Source organism: Passer domesticus, chromosome 4, assembly GCF_036417665.1.
Source record: "Passer domesticus isolate bPasDom1 chromosome 4, bPasDom1.hap1, whole genome shotgun sequence".
Taxonomy (NCBI): Eukaryota; Metazoa; Chordata; class Aves; order Passeriformes; family Passeridae; genus Passer; species Passer domesticus.
The window spans coordinates 56,697,500-56,712,423 of record NC_087477.1 but is presented as its reverse complement, the minus strand read 5'-3'; the positions used below and the strand labels follow the sequence as shown (position 1 = coordinate 56,712,423).

Here is a 14,924-nt window from a genome sequence, read left to right as displayed (position 1 = left end):
TGAAAATCCAGACGTTTGCTAAATAGGTGATTTCCCAGACTCAAGACAGATGCCCCAAATCTTAATCTGGCCACAATATGTGTCGATATCAGAGGATTTGATTGTCAGAAGGAGCAAGTGAGCCGGGCAGGGTGGTTGGGAAAGGGAAGGGTGCAGCAGGAAGGCACAGGGGCAGCAGTGAGGAGCTAAAGGTGTCCTTCTGCCACAGCTTTGCACAGCTCCAGGGGCAGAGATGGCTCCAGGTGAGAGCACAGTGCTTCCAGAACGTGGTGTGGAGCACAGAGCAAGTTCTTCAGCCCCTGTGCTGCTGATTGAAGTTATTTCCTGTAATATTTTGGGGATATGCCAGTCTGGGGAATGAGTGCCACGTTTCCTTCTGTCTATATTGCCCAGCATTATAACGAAGTTGAGGTTTGGCTTCCTTCAGAAGTTAAAAAAACCTCAAGCACTCCACAAAACAGAACTGTTCCCAGCTCCATGCTTCTCTTCACTCTGGTTTTCACTGTGCAAACATTGATTTTGGCCTTTGCTTTTTACCAAAGCTTGCTGGAGAATTTGTGATTGCTATGGTTTATACAGCTCTTTTCTTAAAGTATTGTTTGTTTTCTTTATTTTGCTCTGCAGCTGCAAACCACAACAACATGATTTAATTCTGTGAAATCAGAGATCAGCACAAGTTGTTTTAGTTTTTTTTAGACACAGTCAGCCTGAGGACAGATTTAGCTTGGCTTTCAGGTTGCTCAAATAAGGGGGTCTTGTGATGCATTGCAAAAATTAGAGATGATCCTGAAATTTTAGTTCTTTAAATCTGGGGAGGGGATGTGGATTTATTCCTTCTGTTCAGCTCTACCGTTATAAAATTTAATTAAGAACTTATTAAATTAATTTGTCTGCTGAAGTAGTTAATAATTTGCTTAGAATAAGAGCCCTTTTACTCCTGTGTTTTCCATATAACTTTGTAATTCTCAGAACTTTGAAAGAAAACACACAGGCATAAAGTAGTCTCCCTCCCCTTCATTTAGAACTACATGTAGAACTAAGTTGGAACTTTTTAAAATGTATTTTTACTTCATCCTTGACCTGCCCTAACTCAAAAGGTATGTTGATGGTTTCAAGAAAACCCACTAACATCTCTTATGACTGAGGAGTAAGTAAATTCATGAAATGAAAATTTTAGTCTCTCTATTTAATCTGACTTATTTAAAATATTCTAGCAGTTAATCTCAATTGCAAATTTAAAATTAATATATGTTTTTCTGTGTAAAATATATTACACTAAAACTGTGCAAAAGTGAAAAAAATCACTGTGAGTATATATGTCTGCACTGGTCTTATTTTGTGTTAGGCATTAAAAGCAGAAATAAAGCATCTGGTTTTGCACCATGACATGAAACTTGCATGCAATAATATTGTCTTTATGTGACATTTACAAGACAATTTGTTTTGTGCTATAATGACTCAGTAATGTATTTGTTTTAAAAAAAAGGAAAAAATCCAAATCCCAATCTAAAATATATTGGATGCACCTGCTTTCTTACAACCTTGATTTATTAGCCCCTAGTGATTTATTAGTCAGTGGGCTCTCCAGCCCCCTGCTTGGGCAGTAATCCCTGCCACTCCTGGAACCCTTTCCAAAGGAGGACATTCAACTTTTACAGCAGCACCACAGTGCTGGCTTACAATTATCCTGTGATCAGCTGCAGTGGTCACATCTGTCTTCTCACCCATTTCTAGCTGATCTGGGACATCTCAGCAATAGGCCCTAAAGGAATGAGTTTGTACATAATACTTTGGCTCATTTCTATCCCAGTTACCCCAGTCCTCCTCCAGCCATCCAGACTTTCTGGCATAGCACTCTGACTTTCCTTTGAGGTCAGAATACTTCTCTGCTTTTTCTTATTGACAGAACTCAGCAGCATGCTGATAGCATTTCTGTCTTACCACTGAAGAGGTTTGGTCTATGCTCTCTTTATGAAAATTTCATGAAAATAACATTTTCTGTGGTAGTTTCTGTGATGGTGAAATGCTCCTCTTCTTACCAGTGGAAAACTGGAGGTGGTGTGGATGTAAAAATGTTGACCAGTGCAATACAGGATTTATTTAGACCTGGAGAGGCATAAAAAACTGTTCCTGTAACACAATCCCTTGCAAGAATGATCTTGTAAATTGTGATTTGAGTGTAGGATCCTGGTCTGTCAGCCTGTGCCAGCCTTGAGGAGGTATAAATGACTTCTGGCAGCTGGGGAGGGGCAGTGGGAGCTGTTTGTGCAGTGCACGTGGTACTCCTTGGACTTTGGACTGCTCTGACATGGGGCCTCAGGGAGGTAGCTTTGCCTTAGGGAGGTTTATCTTCTCACTTGCAGCATGGCCAGGACTTCTTTCAGTCAGGAGTTTTCCCACATAAGAAATTAACCTGCTGAGGGAATTCCATGTTTTACCTTCTTTTTTTCTCTGAGAAAAAAATTATGCTCCAACATTTCTTTATTGCATTGACATCAAGTGCTTAAATCAGCTCTGGAAACCTTAGATAAAACCCAGCACACCAAAAAAGATGTCCCATAATTAATAGCTTGAGTTAGTAAGCCTTGCACTGGTAAAACAAAGCTTTCTCCCTTCTGTTATGTAACATTTTGGTGGTGAATCAGAAGCTATTGCGGTCTCTTCCTTTCTAAGAGTCTCAAGTGCACCACTGTGCCCAGAGCTATAATAAGCAGGTTTTATCTTATCAGCTATGTTCTGCAATGCAGCCCAGTGTCTTGGGAGCATCTATTGCATTTACTTAACCCTTTCTCAAATGTCCTCATGGCTATGAGCTCCACTACCCATTCTTACTGTCCTCAGATGTGAATTCCAACTTTTTTTACACCCTCTGGCTACTCACTGTGTAGCCTGTAACTGGAGCTTTCCCTTGGAAGAAGGGAATTCCTGGGCCACGGTAGGGTTTGCTCCTGAAGTTTATAGTAATTTTCTCATACTGTGTTCCCTGATGGGAGTCTCTGCTATCCCCAGCCTACTTCACACATTCCCAAAGTGAGCTATATGCTCCAAGTCTGGTTGTTTTTTGGAGGGCAGTGTCTTCTCTGTTCCAAAGGTGCTACCCAAGGATGGCAGTGGGATGGATTAAGAAGGCAGAATGTCAGTGTTAAATCACAGTTGGATGAATGAGGCTTTCTGACGACTAGGACTAATCATTGTGATAATTGATGAAAATAGAAGGCGCAGAATTACAAAGACTGGCTGTGAAGACTTTGGTTAAAAAGTGGGGAAAAGAGGAGAACAGGAGCTCAGAAATGAAAGGAGACTTTTGCCACAGTAAATGAGACTGATGAAGTGGATATTTATATAGCTCTAGTTCTTCTAAAGAAGAAATCTTTGTCTCCAAACATTTTGAAAATTTTATTTACTCCTCCTCTTCATTCATATTTCTTTGTTGCTTTTAAAGAGCAGTGTGCCAAGCCTCATGCAGTGGAGATTAAGTCCTTTTCCCTTCAAGAGGTATTTCCTTGTTGTATCAAGAGAAGTGTCGAAAGAGCTCTTTCCTTGCTCTGGATGATAAAGCATGTTATATGCTGCTTGAACATTAATAGACTCTATTATGATGATTCATAAGTGTCTCCTAACAGCTGACTGTCTCAGCTACATACGGTTTCTCTGGAAAATATGATTTTTGGGAGGAAGAAAAACCAAAAAAGTGGGCTGTTTTTTGTGGAAATGTTTTTGCTTCTGCAGATGGCAAGGGAAAATAGATGTTTCTGGAAAGTAAGATTCATTCCTGCTGTGTTATGGATACTTTAGGTAGTATTACTAGTTTATATCAGGTAATCCAAGAATACCCCATCCTCTCTGGGACAAGGTTTGCAAGAAATAGTATCTCTTGTAAGATCACCTGATACTCTTGGAAAAACAGGCAAGTAATGGCCCACTATTTTTCCTTTGCTTTGCCTAGGTGTTTCATTAGACCATTGTGGCTACACCAATTTGATGCCTTTGATACTTCTCAATCTTGTTTTCATTCAATGTTTCTCAGGTATTGATGTTATGTCAGGTAACATTATCTCTGTCAGCATGGGACTATTGCACACTGTCAGCTTTATGACTGTTATGTGCTATCACTAAATGTCTCACAGAGGTGAACCCATTTCTGGGAAGTTACATTATTGAATCTGAGCATCAGCTTTTTTTTTTTTTTTTTTTTAACATCAGTCTTTATTCCCTGTGTGTTCTTTTAAATGTTTCCTTGGGTTCTTTTTTGTTTGTGCCTGCTTTGTATATCTGGGCTGTGTTCATCTGTCAACCCCAGCTATCTATGGAAGAGAAGGCAGTGGATTGTGGGCAGGTTGTGAAGGCAGAAAATGTCTAGAAATCAATTTTCACTGTGAAATCAGATGTGCTACCACAGGTACAGAAGCTCACACCTATTTTTAAAATATGGGAACATGGTTAGGCAAAGCAAAGCCTGCTTTCTTCCTCCTTGATCCCAAACAATTTAGTCTCCTTTTCTGGAGGAGTGGAAACACTTCTCCAGGGAGTGCTGAAAATTTATCAGCAAAAACGAGCATCTCTGGCATCTGGCAGAAATGAGATGTGGAGTGGGTGGGAAAGCTGGAAGCAAGTGCCAATCCTAGTTTGTCCAGAGAAGCTCTATGCTATTAGAACACACTGGGCAAGGGGAGAGAAGGCAGCTTTTTTGGTGGAGACCTGAAAAGCAAAGAACTTTCTGCAGATGCCTGGCCAGCCCAGGGCTCAACAGGGCAGTGCTTATTGTAGTGGATACATCTGAGTTATTTTAAAAAGAGCATCAATAAGCAAACCATTAGCTTAAAATTGAGGTATTTTTTTAATAGTGTGTCTGATAGTTTTTTTTTAATAGGCAATGTGTACCATAGCAGTCTTTTTCTGTTGTAGAGATGCAATGGGAAAGGTCAGTCAACCTACCCTCTTAACAATACCTTTTAGTCTCCTTTCCCAGCTTGGCTGCTGTATTGTGCCTGCAGCCAATAGAGAGGACCCACTTGTCCTCTCTGCCACACAGTTCTTAATGCTACATCTATATGGATTTCCATTCCCTAAATTAATTATAGAAATATCTATTCAATTAAATAATTCATATTCTCATTAAACTAGTTTATTACACCATATTTTATAGCCATTAAATTCACTAACAAAAAATGCATAACTTTGGAGACAGCTCCTGTGCAATATCTCATGCTGTGAGAAGTGTCCTAGAGAGGTGCTGCATTTCATACAATGAGCAAAAAAGCCCTGTGAAATCTTTACAAATCCCAGTTCAAAAATGGGGCTTGAAAAATCTTGATCATAATAACTTAAAATTCAAATAAACACTACAAATCCCTCTTCTATCTTTTTTTCCCCCCTCAACAATCATCTTTCTACCCACTAGCTGGTGCATGTTCTTGGTCAGCTCTGCACAGAGAGAACCTGTCCCCCAGGTTTCCTCACCCACACTGCTGTGAGTGCCCCTAGCACTGCAGCAAATAGGAAAAGCTGCAAGGAATCAACACCCTGTTAAATATTTAGGTGTCTCTTCTTGGATTATGTGAGTCTTTCTGTTTCTCATGTTAAGTTTGCTTTGCTTGAAAACTGTTTTTCAGATATTTCCAGGGGCACTGACATCTCCTGTATCCCATTAAGTAGCATAACCTCACCCCTGCTTGTTGTCTGGAATACATTGCTCACTCCTTTTCCAATAGTTTAAAGCTCTTCCCTCTATAATCATGGTAGTCAAGTCTTTGTTTGGCCTGTGCTTGTGTTGAGGATTTTGTGCTGTTTTTGAAGCGGGGGCACAGCCTGGGAATCCCAATGGAATTGAGCAGTTTAACTGCAAGCTATTTTATGGGGAATTTTCAGCTGGCATGGTGATACAACTTTGCCAGCTGGAGTCCAAAGGCTGTGCTTGATTTCCTGGCAATAAAGGTCATTGCACCCACTGTCATCCTTCTTGGAGAGCACAAAGAGAGACTGCTAGAGGAGAAGCTGCTCCCCTCTGTCATTGGGAGTGGAGGCACCATGTGCTGCCTACGTGATGCCAATTCTCTCTGCTTTAACTGGCTCTGAGTTACACACTGCATGTCTTTGTGCATCTGACAAATTATATGACAGGTTACAGATTATTCTAATCTGCTCTGCTACTCTTCTGGTATCTGAGAAGGGAGCGCCTGCCATATGTGCTGTGTTATCCTAGCTAGTGTATCCAACCTTGTTTATCTGTCGCCTTCACACCTTATGTTATTCTGTGATTCAAAACTGGTTTACTGTTAACTGTTTACAGTGATTTGAACAAGACACACTTGTCAAATAGACAGGAAAAAAGGTTTAATTGCTTATTTCCCCTGGTCTCCTGGGGCTGGATCTGTAGGATTCCATTAAAGTCATTAAGGAGAGAAGCAAACGGCATATGTAAGCTGACTTGTTTCCTGGCTCTCCCGGCAATTGTCCTTGCTGCAAGTTGACACCTTTGAATGTCCCAACTTTCATCCTTTCCTATCCCACTTTTTTTCTCTCAGCAGTAGAGATGGACAGAAGGAATGAGTTGTGTTTGAGAATTACATACTCAAAAGGCTATTGTGCAAAGTATTGTCTGCTGCGCTGCTGATGTTTGGAATACTTTCTGTACTTGTTTTACTGTTACAGGAAGCATTTCACCCTGCAATGTCATCCCACATCTTCTTCCATAAGATCTGTGAAAAATTTACATAAACAGACTTTGTCTTAGCAGTCAAGCACTCCCTCCTTAGAAACCTGGCAGGATGGAGAACAGCATGTGCAGCCTGTGCAGGGCAGGGTGTTCTTCGGCTTTGGAATGAGTCACAAAGCCTGATTTAAAGAATTCATGCTTAGTAATGTGACAGCTGTGATGATGGGTGTGCAGCAAGGAAACAGCTAAGGGACATGTTAAGTCACATGGGGAAAAGCAGATCTTGGCTGCAGATAAGTGTGTTGGTTTTCACCCATTTTGATGAAATGAAAGCTGTGTTGACCTGTTACATTTGTTCAACACTAGACTCATGGTTGGTGAATCAGTACTGTAGATTTAGAGTCAATGAGGCAATTCACAGTTATATATGAAGATCTCAAAAAGAGGAGGGGACACGAGCAATGTGATGAATGACGTGAGAATCTTTTCTAAAAAGTGCTGTAGTTTCATTGATCTATACAGTAAATTACATTAACCAGCAAAAATGACATAATGCAGCTTTCCCTTTTGAAGAAAGCTGGGGAAACAAGCGAGGTGAGAACTCTGAACAAATAGCTCTTCTGCCTAGTCTTGTGTCTGGTACTGATGTTTTCTGTCCTGTATGCTCTACCATTTCCTTTTTGGTGTTTTGCAGTCAGTTTCTGAAGTGCATAAAGGGTCAGAGCAGCTGTGGCCAAGAGCAGTAATTTCGTTCTTTCTCTGCATGATTGCCTGCCTGTCTTTTAGGGGTTTAATATATGGATATATTCTATTACACATAAATACATTCTACATATAGCTAAAGTCAGAATTGGGCAGCAAGAAATTGGTCTGGCTGGAGATGCGAGTTTCTCTGCTTACGGAAAGCAGGGCTGGGAGACAGGTAATCTTCCATATCCCGTTTTCTTCTACACTGGTAAAACTGCTGTTCCAGTTGTTGTTTTTCTCATCTGCTTATCGTGAGTCTGTGATGCTGGACTGGAAAGTTCTGATGCTGGGGCTGAATTTGATGTTCATAATTCAGCTTTTTATTTTTATGCTGCTGCATGGATACCCTGGTGTTTTAACAAACTTGCACAGATTCTGTGTATTCTGACTGCTCAGGAAGAAGAACTACATTTGTGTGAACTTCTTGTGGATCTGTAAAGGAAGTGCAGAATCACTCTCTCTTGTGTCTTTGACTTTGTACTTTCAATGTGGATTTCTTATTTCATCCATAAGCAGGTGCAGATTGATGAACTGTGAGTAAGTTTGATGCCATGCTGGGTTCAACTCGGGCTCTCTGGTACTATGCTAGTTTGGAAACCACTGGAAGTAGCCAGGTCAAAATATGCTTGGGCACATTTTTTCCCTCTAAAAACCCTGCAGATACTCCTCCAGTGGCTACAAAGGTGTGTTACCCAGATGTGGCTTTACCCTGCTTAGGTATAGCAGAGTGGAGTGTAGAACCCAAGGTGGAACTAAAGAATGCTATTGAACTGCAGAAGATACTCCGGGTTTCCTGGTCAAAAGTTCCTACATGCATGTACTTTGCAACCCAGCCAGGGCTTTCTGCTGAGCCCCAGCCCACAGGAAGAGCAGAGCACACTGAGGCAGTGTGCACACAGCACATACAGGAATGTAATTAGCTCACGAAAATATTTGCTACCAGTACAACATGAGGCTTCTCAAATTAGTTTACGATAGGAGGCTGAATTCTGGGGTTTAAAAAAAAAACCCCAAACAAAGAAAAAATCCAACTACCTTGTTTTAAGTAGATTTAATGCAAAATTAAGGTAAAGCCTAAGAGGAATATAGTGCTTTAACAGTTATTATGTTTTAATGTATTCTCTGATTCATCCCAGCCGTGAGAAATTAACCCATTCTTGACAGCAATTAACAAGAAAGTCATGGTAATTCTTTTTAATAGATGGGGGAGACAGCAGTTTGAAGCTGCCTTTATTTTTTCCAGACACTGGTGGAAGAAAAGAGGTTACTTTTTTTCCTGGTTAACTTTTTTATTTCTTGTTCCTGTCTTCATGCATGTATTGTGGTTTTGTTGTGCTTTTTTTAGTGTAGCTTTGAAAATTTCAGTGTCTTGAGGAAGAAATGCCTGGCCAAATTCTGTCCTCAGTTACTTGTGGGGGAAAAAAAAGTCAGAGAAATGTATTGACTTTGCTGGTATGAAGCTGGATGTTTTTTGAAGTAACCCAGTATGAACCAACAGAAATTTATCCTTTTCTCTTTGTTCGTTTGTAAATTGGCTTGTATATAGCTAGTTATGAGGTCACATAACTAAAACACAGCTCTTTGTGTTTTAAATTCAATTTAAATTCAAGGCAGAGGGTCCAGCCCCTTCCAAAGGGAGGTGACCAAAGCAGCGTTTATCTATTGGTAAAATGGTCAAAACTGTGGTATAAAACCTAAAACCACCGCAGCGTTACTCTCTGGCTTCGCAAAATTATCCCTTCCGCCGATGCTGGGAGGCAGGAGCCCTGGCGGCGGCCGGCCCGGCATGGCCACGGCGAGCTCCGCGCTGCGCCGGGCGGCGGCCGCGCCCTTTGACCCCGCGGCCGCCCCGCGCTCCCTCAGCCCCGCGCCGCTCTCTCGTGTCGTCCGCAGACAAGAAAAAGGCAGGCAAGTTCCAGCCCTTCAAGAAGCTCTTCGGCAAGAGGAAGAAGAGAGAGCCCGCCTCAGAGTGTGAGGAGCCCAAACTGAAGCCCAGCCACTCCTTCGGCAACATCTGCAACGGCGCCTTCTCCTCGGATGACGAGCCGGGCGGGCTGAGGTGAGTGCCCCGCGCCCGCTGCCAGCCCCGCACACACGGCCCGCGGGCTCCCCGGCTCTGGCGGGGCTAAGCCTGCCTTCCCCCTGTGCCGAGTGGCAGCAGTTTGTGCACTGCTCGCTCCGGAGCGTGTGCAGCTCTCCCTCCTCCACCTGCTGCTTTGGACCTCAGAGTCTCGCTGCTGGAGGGGCACGTGTGCCGCTCCGCAAATCGGAAATCCCGGGGGGAAGCAGAAATGGATTTGAATCCAGCTCTGTGATTTAACACAGAGCAGAGGTATTAATGGCACCCCTGTTTTTCAAACTGGGAGGAGAGAAACTTGAACTGGCTGCTATAGATACTTTATTGCATGCATTTCCCTGTAAGGTGCTATCCTTTTTCACTCTATCCCAAATAATTTTTGCATGGTAATTGGGGTCAACAAACAGAATGCTTTTATTTTGAACCAATTTGAATGTGGAGTGGAAGAGGAGAGAGAGAGGAGAGAGACACCTGAAAATCAGATCATATTCCAATGACAAAGGAGGATGACAGAAGGACAGCATGAGAATTTTCTGTGGGGATGGTGAGAGTATGAAACTGTACAGAGGAAACAAGTTAGCAATCTCTAACTAGGAACAGGAAAACAACCCCAACCAAGCAAACAAAACCCAACAAAAAACCCCTTGCCCCAATAGCAACAAAGCCCCAAGACCAGATGCACAAACTACTAGAGTCAGTAACACTTCTATTTCACTTTCCAACTGCTCATCTCAGAGAGGTTAGCTGACCCCTGATCAAATCCTGCTCTTTTGGAAGAAAAGGAAGTGTTTGCACTGGGAAGTGTATCTGGAAGTGTAACAAAAAACTCTGAAAGGGTAAAAAAATGATTCCAAATTCCTCTGCTCCACAATGAAATGTGTATCAGAAGTGTCACCCTGAGCAGTATTTCTAATGGTGTCTATGAAAACATGATTTTAAAAATTATTTATTTGGGGGATTTTTTAGCTCTGGGTTTTTTATTCCATTCTGTGAAATTCCAGGTTTCCTTTTGGTTCTGTGGTGTAGTTTTGTACACCTCTTTTGCTCGTCCCAGCTTTTTCAGAAAATCAGTACTGAGCGAAGCCACGCTGTACCTGGAGGTGTGACTGAGCACTGTTCTGATGCATTGCCTGAGTGCACGATGCCAGGCCACTGTAGGTGGTTTTAGTTTTAAGGTTTTAGTGCCTTTTCCCTCACAAGCAAACTCAACTGCATGATCTCACTATCAGGCATTTCCCACTTGGCATAGCTGAAAATGCAGCGCTGCACCCAGAAACAAACAGTGATATGGGAACTTGTCCTGTTCCTCAGCAGTGACATGAAGGTGTGGCAGACCTTGTTTGAGACTGTTAAATGTTTGCATTTTTAAACCTATTAATTTTTCTAATTAACAAAATCATTAAAAGTTAGCTTCTGGTGGAAAAATCAGACTGTACAATTTAAATCAGAGGGGATTGGTAAATGTGAAGGGTCCCATGTCTCATCTCAAGTGGACCATTTCTTTCTGTGATTCCTCAGAGGTTTTTGTCTGCTAGAAATACTCAGTCAAAGCTCTGTTTTTCCTGTTGGTTTTCATGGAGCAAATATTGCTGGGATTTGATGATAATTTTCAGTTTGCCGGTGGTTTTTGCCACATTACTCATTTTACAACAAGCATAAGTGTTCAGTGCAGTGCATTAAATTGCTTTGATAGCTTAGTTTTGCCACTCCAGTCTGTTTTCAACATCTTCCATCCGTTAAATTTTTTAGCCTTTCCTGTAATTTCAAATGTTTATGAATTGAGTGCAGAGATAGGCTGTCTAACTAAAATAATACACATCGTTGTTTACAAGTTATCTAACAGTAAATGCATTGCCATACTTTCCACTATCCATACAGAAACAGACTAGAGCAAATACAAATAACCAGTAGTATATTTACATAAACAAAATCCTGAGAAGTTTTGTAAAACCATTTGCTTCAAATTCTTTAAGAATGTACAACTACCATATAGTGAAAAAATCTTAATAAAAGGTCCAATGTTCCCATTCCTTTAATAAGCTACATTTCTTCCTCAGCCTGCGCATGAATTTGTTATCTCCAGATGTGTCCTGTGGACATTTAGCTTTGTTTTGGGAAGAGGAGATGGTTGTTTTGAAAGTATGTTAGGGGAGGAAGCTGCTTCAGGAAGGTAGAGACAAGCAAATGAATGAGTGTGGGCTAAAAAAGACATCTGTATTGCTTCCAAGACCCAAGCTAGTATTTCACCTGGTGCTGTATTGGCTTACAAGCCTGCTCACAGCTCACACCTGAATCGCTAATGGAGGCTGTGCTGACTGGCTGATGCAGACGTGCCCGGAGCAAAGCAATTGAGGTAATCTGCATGTGGTGTAGATTGACTAGCTGAGTTGGAAGCAGCCTGAGAGATCTGCCTGTCCATCCTTTCTTACATCCTGGATTCATCAGATGCAAATAACTTGCTTGGTATCCTGATGTATGCACACTTCAGCCTCTTTATTCATCTATGTTATTTTGCAATACCCAGGTGGGAGGTTTCCTGCTGCAGTTTGTCTGGAATTCCTTTTCCTGTTTCTATATTGCCCTTCTTGAGTTTACAAAGTTAAAACTGTGTTCATTAACTTTCTGCCCTAACCATAAGGGCTGGGAGATAGAAGTACTGACTGCAAGAAGTCTCCACAAGTTTGTGGAGCTTCACTGAAGTCTCCAGGAGCTTCTGTTCTGAGGTTATGATTTGGCACCTTAAAAGACTTTGTATTTGTCTTTTTTGTCACAGTTGACAAATACTCAACTTCTGAGAAAGCACTGTGAAGACAGACCTGAAAGGGTACTTGTGCAGTGCCCTGCTGAAGTTTGTCATTCTGGCTTGATGTGTAGAGGCAGTGGGGAATTAAATTTCTGTTATTGGGGGTACAGTAGAGTACCTCTCCTTAGGCTGAATGCAGTATTTCAAAGGACCTGGAATTAGACCTGTCAGGTGTTTAGGACTCAAGTGTGACATCATTGACCTTCCAGGAAAAAGCCTCTGAGCAAACTTCAGTGTCTTGGCAGTGAATGCCACAAGAACAAGACCCCTTTACTTGCAGCATTGGTCAGTTCTGTGTGAAGCAATCTAGATCAACAGTAAAAAGTGATCTGCCTACCCACTTTGAGTTTCAGAGAGGTACCAAGAAATTTTCTTTCAGTAACATTCATTTTTCATACACTGGATATATATTTTTTTTTTTCTGTGTATTAACTGTATTTCTGCAATTGGCATTTGCTAGCCCTAATTTCCTTTCCAAGTGCCTCATTTCGAGTGCCTTGTGACCCCAGTGCAAGTGCCTTGTTGCTGTGGTAGTCCACCTTCTCCAAAAGACTTCACCTTATCAGAGCTCTGATTTCAGCAAATATCTCTTCAAGCCCAAGCAGAGCCAAACAACATAGGAACATTGTAAGAAGTTTTGTTTCAGATAAAAAACAGGCTTGGGTTTTCCTTGCTTGTTTCAGCTGACATGCAGACACCTAGAAAAAGTTTCTTATTTCTGGGTTATGAGGTGTTTTGAGGCTGTTTCAGAACAGAAAAGATTATGGCTGCAGGTTTCCATTTGCATTGCTTTTTAAAATAAATTTTATTACAGGTTTTGGTGAAATTAGAGTTGTTTCTCTTTTTGTAATTTATATTGCAGCTGAGTAGCACAGAAATAGGAGCCACAACCACCCTATGAATGGCCATTTCTGATGTGTACTCAGTGGCATGGCCAGAGCAGAGGAGTAGGGAAAGCCTTCCTGAAGTGGTTCCTGGTGTGTTGAGAGAACATAAGGCTGGCATCACACTCAGGATTTCTGCTGACCTTAGCTTTTCTTGACACCTCAACTCTTGACTTCCTCCCTTCTATTACAAGCTTGCTGTAGTTTTTGTGCTCCAGAAGTTTTCTTCTCAGGTCTAATAAAACTGGAACATTTTACTACTTGTTCCAGTTTTATCACTTAGTAGAAATTTGCAGTAAATGCCTTTAGCTTGCCTTTTGTTTTTCCAGCTGCTACTCGAGTGCTAAGCTGCCTGTAGTTTGTATATGATCCTGAGAGCCCTTCAGTAGAGCATGTTTCTGCAAGTGCTGACATTTTGTATCAGGTGCTGCTCTCTTTCTCCTTTTTAACCGGTCTTTTGTCCTCAGGCCTGACTATGACCAGCTTCATTTTCACCTCAGTAATCCCAGAACTGTTTTCACTCTGGTCTTCACTTCTATCCCATAGGCTGTCTTGCTGTATTCTCCTGGAAAGTTAGGCTGTCTCACAGCCCACTTGTCCTCTCCCTTGCCTCCCTTTTGGTTGTTTTTGTTGCACTCCCCCTCCTAATCATCATGTGCTTCATTTCCTTTCAGGATTCTGCATGGCAACTGTAATTTTCAGCAGCTGGTGAGGTCTAGGGCTGGGCTCTGGATAAAACAGATTTGTCACCTGTAATGTAATGTACTGTCTTATTTCTCTTCCTTGGCTTCCTTATCAGCTAAATGCAGTTTTTATATAACACCTATTCCTGCCAAGGCTAATGTAGACTTTTCACTTCCTTTTCTGTACATTTTGCCATGTTTCAGGGCAAATTTTGTGTAAACATATGCTGCTGTTTGACACAATAATGTCACATGCAGTGGATTGTCAGGTCAAATGTGGAAGCTGGACCATTTAGAGCCCTGTTCCTTTTACTAGTCTGCATAGTTTCATGCTAACTGGTGAATTATTCACATCCTCAAGCTGCATTAGGAGCCACTTGCAGAATTACTGTAAACCAGGGCCATGCTTTTCTTTGCACATGCTGACACCTCCTGAGATTAGACAATTAATGAATAATTACATAAAATTTGTTTGCTGAGAGCTGTATAGTCCCACCCAATCACCCTCTTGTCGGGCAGCAGCAAAGGCAGAGCCACTCCCTCAGAGAAGGTGAGCAGGACACCAGGGGGATCCCACAGCAGGAGGGGTCCATGGTCCTGCTGCAGGTCCATAGCTGGGAAGGCAGGGCCGAGGGCAAGCCAAGAAAATGAGGTCTGGATCCAAGTCCCCATGACCAGGCACAGCTCTGTCTGAGCTGCAGACCAGCACTTCTCCAGCATGCCTCAGGCAGGGACCAAAGCCTCAGGTGTGATCTTCAATAGAACTCCTGGACCTGTGTGTGCAGGTGGAGGCTCCAGATGAGGCTGATCAGGGACATTAGAGCTTGTTAGTGCACTCAGGGCCTTGATACTTCCCATGGTTAATTTTATGCCCCTAATTATAATAATTTTAGTTATATTATTAGCATGATGCATCAGCTACTTAAGGCTAGGCTTGATCTCTACTTCTAAGAAAAATAAAATTATGGTGAGTTCATAGGTTCCAGGTCCCTTGATGACACCAGACTGGAGCTTTGCATTAAGATAATGCTGTGTGATATCTTTGAAGAGAGCAGGACTGCTCTGAGCCTGGCTG

General features: G+C 42.0%; 1 protein-coding gene across 4 annotated transcripts in view; it reads left to right on the top strand.

Annotated features, from left to right (window-relative positions):
* CRACD (capping protein inhibiting regulator of actin dynamics) overlaps nucleotides 1-14,924 on the top strand; it is a 129,589-nt gene that overhangs the window by 82,326 nt on the left and 32,339 nt on the right. For all 4 annotated transcript variants that reach the window (XM_064418092.1, XM_064418090.1, XM_064418091.1 and 1 more), the window contains one exon: nucleotides 9,296-9,461. Coding sequence is in view for 1 of the 4 variants with exons in the window: in XM_064418090.1 (XP_064274160.1) it covers nucleotides 9,296-9,461 (166 nt within the window). In the remaining 3 variants the exon portion in view is untranslated. Of the gene's footprint in view, nucleotides 1-9,295; nucleotides 9,462-14,924 lie in introns of those variants that run through there.